General features: G+C 43.5%; 1 protein-coding gene across 1 annotated transcript in view; it reads right to left on the bottom strand.

The window, feature by feature from the left end:
• Window positions 1-1,104: 1,104 nt before the first annotated feature.
• Window positions 1,105-9,838, bottom strand: part of musk (muscle, skeletal, receptor tyrosine kinase) — a 36,051-nt gene continuing 27,317 nt past the window's right edge. The window contains exons 16-17 of the mRNA XM_086187073.1: window positions 7,871-8,019; window positions 1,105-3,192 (exon numbers count right to left, since the gene is read on the bottom strand). Of these exons, the coding sequence (XP_086043199.1) occupies window positions 2,492-3,192; window positions 7,871-8,019 (850 nt within the window). The 3' untranslated portion in view covers window positions 1,105-2,491. The remainder of the gene's footprint in view (window positions 3,193-7,870; window positions 8,020-9,838) is intronic.

Below are 9,838 nucleotides of genomic sequence, written 5' to 3'. Positions count from 1 at the left end.
CCTCTTCACCACCCTTACTGAAGATGGGGAGAGTGGTTTGGGGAACTCTGAACTCCCTCAGGAATAATCTGTCAAAACCTAAATGGTGACCCACTGTCTGAACTGTTGGTGAAGTCTTTGGAGCTCTGGTCACAGATGTGCTGCATGAAGTAACTAGTGCCCTCTGACAGTGACACACTACTGTAGTTGGACGTCTCTTCTGAATTGTCCTCCGCTAAATTAACTCTGTCCTTGATTTTGTGACCAAATACTGAACTCACATCCATCCATCACCTCTCCTCCACCTTCATCATCGATACCACTTGCTTTGACGTCCTCACCTTCCCGAATAGTCGCTCAGGTTGGCTGAGTCCTCTGTTGTGTTCGGGAACAGGGACTGGGTCACAGTGGAGCCTGAAGAACTGCAGTACCGTGGGTTCTCCACATGGTGCCTGCCATGTACGAGTGCAGGTGGCTTCTCCGGTGGAGTCGCGCAGGTAAGTCAGATTGTAATGATTCCATCTGAAGAACAGCGGAGAAGAAGCTCTCTGTGGGACGCACTGATGTGACTCTGATGTCTGATATTAGTCCATCACTGACGCGAACAGTTGGATCAGCCAGCAGCGACAATGAAACCCGCCGTCACTTGTTTCTGTTTCTTGTAACTTGTGAGTGATAAAGTTTATACAATTTCCTCTAATTTGTTGCAGTGCTGCTATTTTATTCTTAGATTTAATTAATAAAATCCAGCAAATGTATCTGTTTTACAGAGTTATAGGGGCAACGTTTGCCCTGAGTCCTGCCTGTAAGATTCAGCTGACTCACTGAAGAAATCTGTGTTAAACACAGACCTTACTGACCGAGAACCCTCTCAGAAATCCCTTTGGTTTGGGGTGAGGGCACTAGATTATCCACGGTCGAGTCTGCATGTGGGTGCTGTCATCACCAGCCCCCCCCCCCCCCATCAAGTATTGTCCACATATTATTAATGAAGTTGTGTTTATTTGCCATTAATACAAATAAATACCATACTTAGTAAATGTTACCTTTGTCATTGTGTCATTGTTCACATAATGTTATAAGAAACCAAAAATATTATCACACATTTAAATAAATTACCGTCATTCATGTGAAAGGCATTTTCTCTCAATGGATAGAAATCTCTTCAAATATACAAAACAACCTAAAACAGAAAACTGCTTTGAGAAATGAAACTAAAATAAACAACGTTCGGCTGTAAAGCGTAACATGAAGACCACATTAGAGATTGCTGGCATACTGTACCTTGCTGTATGAGTTTCTATTTTTGCGATCGTCAAATAGAGATGTATTCATTCCGAATTTTGGCAGATTGAGGCCAGTTCTAAAAGAGAGTACTTAAAAAAGCAAAGTGAAAAACGTGCATTCAAAGAGGTTCTGCATGTAGCAAAACTGCATGTGTGTGTGTATTTCCGGGAGATAGAAGAAATCATGAATACATTTTTCCCTGTAAAAGTCCTAATCTACACACACACACACACACACGCACACACACACACACAAATCTACACTGTGACAAAGAAAAATCTCAATGAAAATAAAAAATGAAACGAGAATGCCCTAAAAATGGAATAGTGAGTTAAAAAAAGGGAGAGGTTTAAAGTGACTGTGTGCCACTTTGGAATCAGCAAGTCCCTCAAGATACCACTCAGCTTTGGTGGTTTTGATATTAATAGAAAACTTCATGAATCGCAGGACAACAGCTGTCTTGTTTTTCTTCTGCAGAGAAATATAAGTTGATTATTCTGCCGTGTTTTTCAGAAACCCCTCAAATTCCAGGTTTTTAAAGGTTTGTCTGCTCTGAATGTGCTGGAGGTGACCATAGCAAGCAAGGCAGCCTTGAAACTGTAGGCGAACAAGTCAACATGGTACAAATAAAGTAAATAATATTCCGCATTCCAACTCTTTCTGAGACATTAAACACATGGCCTCGTTCGCAAGAACGTTCATACGCATAAATTTGTTCTTACATGAGGCAGAATTCTCTTTTACCCTCATACGTCTTATAGAGAGGAAGTAAAACCTGCTGTCTATAACGAGGGGTAAAAAAAATACCAAGGAACAAATGTGTGTGCAGGCGGATTCCATGAATGAGGCCCACTGTCTCCAGGGGTCAGACCTGAGGAGACAAATAGCTGAAATAAAGGACATTTTGGAGTTCTACGTCTCCTCCGAGTCAAAGCCTCAGCTCCTGCGGTCAGCGTTGGCGTCTGATACTACACATGCACCCAACAGTTTTCATTCATAGATCTGATGGACGTGTGGATCCATCTCATCTGAAAACATAATGACATTCCTTTCAAAAACTCATTAAATTATCAAAATAAAACAGGTGTTTATTGTACAAAAAAGGGTTGGTTAGAGCACCAGCTTGGGTGCTTCACAGTCTTAGCGTGGCTCTGGCTCGGTGTCTTGATTTGAAAAGTCCGAACACAACCCAGCAGTTCTTAGCAGGGAAAACCATCTTCCCCAGTTAGCAGGCAGCCTCATTTTCAGCGTTTGTGCTTAAGGTGTTTAAATGCATACGCTCCAATATTCGATGTATACTACTGAAGCTGGGTCGATCTGAGGGGTGTGTGCTCCAGCACAGCCTCATCAGGTTGTACAACTCTAGAGGACAGTTGTCAGGACAAGAGAGGATGTGACCGTCCCTCACGTAGTAAATCACCTCCTCGTGACCCATGCCGTAGTACGGCTGCATGCCGTGAGAGAAAATCTCCCACAGCACCACTCCGTAGGCCCACACGTCTGATTCAGAGGTGTAGCGGTTATAGAAAATCGACTCCGGGGGCATCCAGCGAATGGGGATGGCGTCGTTCTCATTGGCTTTGTAGTAATCAGCTGAGTAGATGTTCCTGGAGAGGCCAAAATCTGCAATCTTAACCACCATTTCCTCCCCGACCAAGCAGTTCCGGGTTGCGAGGTCTCGATGGACAAACTTCCGCTCAGATAAGTAGGCCATTCCTCCGGCAATCTGCTTGGAAATTGATAACTGCTCTGTACAGGAGAGAGGTCCCGCCTCCAGCTCAGAGGAGAAACTACGACCGGATAGGCTAGCACGGCTGAGGGTGCGCACCGATTGGGTGGGAGATCGTCGGCGCAGGAACTCGTTGAGGTCTCCGTGAGCCATGTACTCAAACATCAGGCACATGGGTTTACCCACGGCACACACACCTGAGGAAGAGAGCACACAGATGAGCCCAGTTTGGACCTGTGATGCAGATCATATTCAATAAGTGGGTTTGTGAGTTCTCCCACCGAAGAGCTACGGGACAACAAACTCAAATACCAACCCGTCATTAACACGGCGACCCGAGTTATTTTCTCCTCCGCAGTCAATCATAGAATGAGTTCATTCACAGTAAAAAGTAAATAAACATTCAGTCTAGACACAGACGCAACCATCTCTGATGTGTGTGTGCTCACAAATATACTCTGACACAGTCGCAGCCGTGTGATGTAGATGTAGTATATTTATACATTTCCCTCTCAGCCTGTGTTTTTGAAATTTGTGCTTTTGAATAAATTTACAACAGTAGATGTGGTGAGAATGTTTCGCATTTCCAAATAACTCTGCTGTTTTTGGTTTAGTCGTAGCCAGTACACACACCGAATACATGTGCATATAATAGAGTTCAGCGTCTGTTCAGCAGGAAATTCAGAAAACCCCATTCTACTTCACCTAAAACTTCTTTACTTCTCCTCCGTTTAGACATGGCTTCAGGTTTTGCTCGATAATCCACATCTGACTCTGGCTAACCATTTGTTTTTAAAGGCAACTTTCATTTTGACCAGACTAAATGGATAAATGTTGCATGAAAAAGCTACATGCAAGAGAAAGCAAACGGAACTATCATCTTACTACAGCCGCTTCACCTGGATACGTACAAACAGTACAAACGTCTGTCCTCATGCACCGAGAATTTGAATTTGAAATAGTCAGCCCTTATCAAGACATTAAAAACAGACTTCAGATCTGTCTGCGAGGAAACAAAAGCAGATGTGTGCAGAAACAGGAAATGCTCGGATTCACATCATAGATAAAACCGTAGCGCTGCAACAAACACAGGACATGATAGCAGGAGACTTCCAAGAACTACAGGTCTGAGGAGGAGGCTTTGAAAAGTCAACCTCGTGTTTGTCTATGCTACCACTTCAGATCTTTGTGGTATTTGAGGCTCTCCTAGCAAAAAAACGTCACACCAGCCTCAGGAGGGAAAGACAGATCGGCTTTCACATCATCTCAATCTGAATGTGCGCATAAATCATCCACTCGCCATGCATGAGTCCGATACTTTTTAAAGATGCTGTTTTTTTTTTAAACGTTACTTTCCAACTGAGACTGTCCCATCTCTGCTCCTGGTAGCGGAGTGTTTAGCAGACTGTCACTGACGGCTGAAACAATGTCCTTCTTCATGCTTTTTAAAGCCACAGTGGACAGAAAATACTCCACTGTTCAGAGGAAGTAGAATGAAGCCTTTGGCTCGTGAAGCCATGTGGAAGACCGGCTGTGCCATCGGATAGCGTGCATTTTTGTTCCTCATAGGAGACATCAGACATCCAGACAAGACGAGCGTGTGTTACCTTTGAAGCTCTAAGTGTCCTGAGGTACCAAACAACTTAGGCTGAACTTTCGTGAAGGTTTTCCACATCAAGCTGAACGATGTGACATTAAAACACGGCGTACACACAGTGTCCTGAGATTAATCGTCCCAACCTTGACAGGCTGTGGAGGGAGTGACTTATTTTAGAACCATAGGTGTCAAACAAGTAGGTGCCCGTTCACACTCGTCTGTTTTGTTTGTTTTTTTTTCAAAGTGAAATATCAGTTGGAACAATAACAAGCTGACATGGCAGTTTTGGCAGGGAGACAACGTGTGGAGGTCATGCACATTCAGTTCATGTGGCTCTCAGAGTGGGACAGCTCCCTCAAGAACAAGCTCTGATGACTGCTCCCATGAATCTGAGTGTGTGTGTGTGTGTGTGTGTGTGTGTGTGTGTGTGTGTGTATGTATGGGTGGGGAGAGCGGGTCCATAAACTGGACAGCAGCCCCTGACTGAAAGTTAGTCATGGGGTTAAAAAAAAGTTTTCTTTCATCATTTAAATAAACATCAACTTCTTATATGTACATATCTGACAACATAATGAGCACATGCAAACATGTCATCTGTCACATGCATGTTCAGGATGACACGTGTTCTCTGACACCTAAATTTGCACTGTATTATTAGTTGGGAGGGTAAATTGAGGGCAGGGAAATAATCAAATCAACTCTGGTTTCATGAGCACCAGAGACTTTAGTGTTATCGCGTCGCTCCCTGGATCAGAGACTCACTCAAGACTCTCCATAAAACAAGATAGATGATACATTTCCGAAAAATGTCAGGGTTCATTTCAACAATGAATGTTGATTTTAAAATATTTCTCCTGCGCTGGACCTGTAAAAAAGCCCAAAGTAAATAAATGTCTTTGAGCACAGCCAGAGAGCAACAGCTCTGTTTACTCACTGATGCTGCATCTCTGATGGTCATCCTGGGGGAATATTGGATGTGAGCCGTTTGTATTAGATTAGTTGGTCTGTATAAGTGTTGATAAAATGATGGAGGATTAGTTGTCGGGCAGCAAGCGTTCACTGGCAAACACTCCTGTATCTCTAGTGGTTTTATTGTACTACAATGGAATAAGTCTAAGGAACATGACTTCATTCAGGAAAACCTGTGTGTGTGTGTGTGTGTGTGTGTGTGTGTGTGTGTGTGTGTGTGTGTGTGTGTGTGTGTGTGAAATAATAAAATTGAAGTGATGGCTGAAAAGACTGAACGAGCCTGACTTATACAGCAGCAGGAGCTTGAGGTTGGTCGGAGATTGGAATAGGAACAAGTTTTATCGTTGGTGTCACAGGGGGCTCGCGCTAGCTACCGCCACCCACGCGACGTGACTTACTGGTCAGCTCAGTCCCACTGGCTATTGGTGGTTTCTGTTCTGTATTCCATCACTGTAACCCTGTTCCTGTCAGGAGTGTCAGGAGACAGAACAGACCCCGATCGGGCCTGATGACTCCGTAGCGTGCACCCAGGTGGAGGTGATCACAGCAGCACCGTCACAACTGTGATTAATGCTTCAAAAAGCTACAAGTAAGCTGGCAATTAAGATTTGTTGCTTTTGAAACCAGCATATTGAATATATGAGAGCGCACCGTTGCTCGCGTCCCTCTAGATCATCTGATGATCAGCTCTTCCAAGCCTCAGCTGGCGACCCTTATCTCCTTTCCCACGTTGATTTGGCTCAGCTGATTCGCTTCCACAGTTTGCAAACGTAAATCAGTTTATTTAAGCTGCTTCTGTCTGCCTTCATTTTCTACTTCCTCTGCAGGCCACAGTCACACCCACCTCCAGCTTTACATTCTGTATCTGACACATTTTCATTTTGAAGAAAGTGGCCTGGCCTGGTCTGGCTGAAACAAACCAGACACACCATCACCACGTGGACTTCAGGAGGAGTTCAGGAGTTGAGGTCCGTTCTCACATGGACTGAGGTCTGATTACCAGCCGTGACCACGTGTGAACATGTTGGCTGTTGTTGCAGCTGGACCGGCTGATCGTCCGTGAAACAAGAAAGATGAGACTTTTCCCCAAAATGTCAGGGTTCATTTGAGCAACAAAATGTTGATTTAAAAATACAGTTGCTGACAAGGTCTCTCCTAATAGGATGTCATGATCAAGAGCTGGCGAACCGTTCTAAACGTCCCTTTCTCTACCTTTTAGATGATCTCCAATTGCTGCAGCCTAAATGATTAATTTCATTATAATTCATCTTGATTTTTATTAATATCAAATAAATGGCTGAGCCCTAGAACGTTACAGACTTGAAACTTGGCTCAAGAACTGAATCTTATGTACAACACAGGCTGAATTGTTAATCGTAAATCCACTCGACATGAGTCTTGGTCATTTCCTCAATAAAATTAAATCTTTAGTTTGATTTGGGTCAAACAATAAGGCAGGTTTGCTCAGTTCATTCAGTTAATAAAAATATGGAACGAAGGGCACCACGGCTGTGGCGATGACTGACTGACATTTGGCTTTCACAAGGTGTTGAGCCAAATGGAGGGACGTCTGTCTACGCCAATCCAGGACGCTATCACCTGACCAAATCTGATGAAGGGGATTCAGATTGTACAAAAGTAGACGCTCGTTCTTACTTCCTCTGTCAACAGATTCTTTCTAACCTTTGCGAAGCCTGAAACTTTTCAAAGCAGCTTTATTTGTGGGTTCAAAACCAGTATTTTTATTTGGTGCCTGATGAATGTGTTTGCCAAATCTGTTGCAGACTAACACTGTCAAAACAAATGAAATTCTATGAAGGGAAAAAAAAAATCTGCGCTCTCTCCTTCTTCAACCTCACACGTCAACTCCAACGCCACTGCAACTTTGACTCAAACTGTGTAAAATTTCATTGCTGAACACGAATTATTTTGAAAATGTTGACGATTTCTGGTAAACCTACTACGTCAGGTCATATTTAGCATCCTGGGTTTGGGAACATACAGCTTGTTTTCACCCCAGAGTGCATGGAAAACCTTGTTTACGCTATTCTGCTCACGCTGTCATTCTGCGTGCAACTAACTCAGCACATTTACTGCACATGATCCTCTTTTTCTGTCTTGCTCCACCTTTTCTTCATCAGAAACAGAATCTTTTATTTATCTCTGCCTGTCTTTAGAGATCCTTCTCTCTCACATAAATACACTGATTTGCAGTTGCGCAATGTGAAATCCAGCTGTGACTGCAGCCTGTTTGGAAGCTTGCACACACTCTTTCACACGCACACACATAAATATTGTAACACACAAACCCAGGAGTCGCACGATGTTTGGATGGTCAAATTCTGCCATGAGCGCTGCCTCTCTCTGGAAGTCATTCTGCATGTCAGCAGAGGCTTCTTCCTTCAGCATCTTCACTGCCACCATTGTGAAAGACTCCATTGGCAGCAGGCCTGGTGCTCTGCACGAAAAACACGTTCACAAAAAATATTCAAGTACAGATAATAGACACACGCAAAAGAGGAGGGACAATTTAAAGCTTGTGAGTAGCCTTGCTAACACCCCCATGCATGCGCAGGACATTCTTGAAATTATAGTCAAGTTCAGGCTGCAGTCTGAGGCATGTGTGACACGAACGGAGCAGTTTCACTGGAGATTCAGTCTTTTCAAGTGCCTGAAGAACCGTATTGTTGTGCGTGTCTTGCTTGATGAACGTGGTCAGTTTCCTTGCTCGACCGCGACCGTCGATACGTTCATGTTGGCCCCAGTGTTATTCAGGACTTGATCTACTTTCAAGGCCTTGCTAAACCAGTTCCCACGATGCTCGATAGGCTCATTACCTCTTTTAGCCACTGCAAATGTTGCCAGACAAAACTGATTGAACTGTCAAGGCATAGTAGTTACGTGATGTTTAAAACAATGTATTTGCAGCTGCAACAGTAGGCGATAGCATGTGATGTAATGTGTTGGCAGCTGGCTGCCAAAAATGTCAAAGAGCAGAAAATGGAGAAAAAAATGCTGCACTACAGCTTTAATGCTTTTATTTGTTTTCCAGTGATGCTTGTGTGTGTGTGTGTGTGTGTGTGTGTGTGTGTGTGTGTGTGTGTGTGTGTGTGTTAGTGTGGGTTAGTATCTGATAAACAACATTTTGCAATTTTCAAGTTCTTTTTTTCACAGCAACTGCTAAGTACAACCCCTGTTTAATTAATACAGGCAAAAGTGCACATGGTAGCATTCATTGCGGCTAAGCTAACAAGCAGTCCGTTGTCAAATGGGGAACTGGAGCTCCATAATGCACACAAAGAGGAGAGATGGGTATTAATCTACCGTCCGACACTAGAAATGATGGTTTATTCAATATATTCAATGTTTCCCCCCCAACAATTGCTCGTTCTAAATGTGGTTTTCTTCAGAAGTGTTGAATACTGTGAAATACTACTCTGGCCTACTTGCCGCAGTATCACAGAAGAGTAACCACACTTAGTCCCATACTAAACTCTCTTCACTGGCTTTTTCAAGCACTCAGTTTGTAAATGATGACACAGGCTCCCACCATCTCGTCTATCTGAGTGTGTCATCCCATATTTTATTGATGACCTTCAAAAAAAAAATCAGCCGGTGGTCTCGCAGTCACACAGCTTAACTGTGGCCGGTTCAAGGACTCACACGCTGGTAAGGTTTTCAGTTTTGTTTATAAAATTGTCCTGTGGTTCTGTGAGTGACTGATTGACTTGTTCTGTTTGTCTACATAACTTTGATGGTAATTTATGTCTTGTTGCCTCCAGAAGCACCCAAGCTTAACAGCAACACTGCATTAATACACTTTAAATGCCAGTCAACTTGAGGACACACAAACACACACACACTGTCTACGCATACACATGCTTCCTGTGTAGGCTCGGAGGGGCAGACTGAAGTGTTTTTTCTCAGAGGCAGATTTATGTATGGTTTTGACACACACAAATACGCACGCGCACACACACACACACACACACACACACACACACACACACACACACACACACACACACACACTCTCTCTCTCTGAGAAACTACAGCTCAACTGAAGAAGATGTTTGACTCCTCTCTTAGAGTGCCACAGGGGTGACATATTTTTGTTGGCCAACCCTTGAGTTTACATCGCCATGGGTTCCCTTGAGTGAAAGCCAGTCCGATAGTTACACTGGATTTGGATTATTGCCAAAAAATATGATCTTTTGCATACAAAAGTTCATGAGACTTAAATGTTTCTGCAGTGTCTATGACTCATTCATGCACCA

Source organism: Aulostomus chinensis, chromosome 19 (genome assembly GCF_037954235.1).
Source record: "Aulostomus chinensis isolate RoL2024-O1b breed Wild chromosome 19, RoL_Achi_v1.0, whole genome shotgun sequence".
Classification (NCBI taxonomy): domain Eukaryota; kingdom Metazoa; phylum Chordata; class Actinopteri; order Syngnathiformes; family Aulostomidae; genus Aulostomus; species Aulostomus chinensis.
Note: the sequence above shows the minus strand (reverse complement) of the source record. Positions and strands in the feature narration are given on the sequence as shown.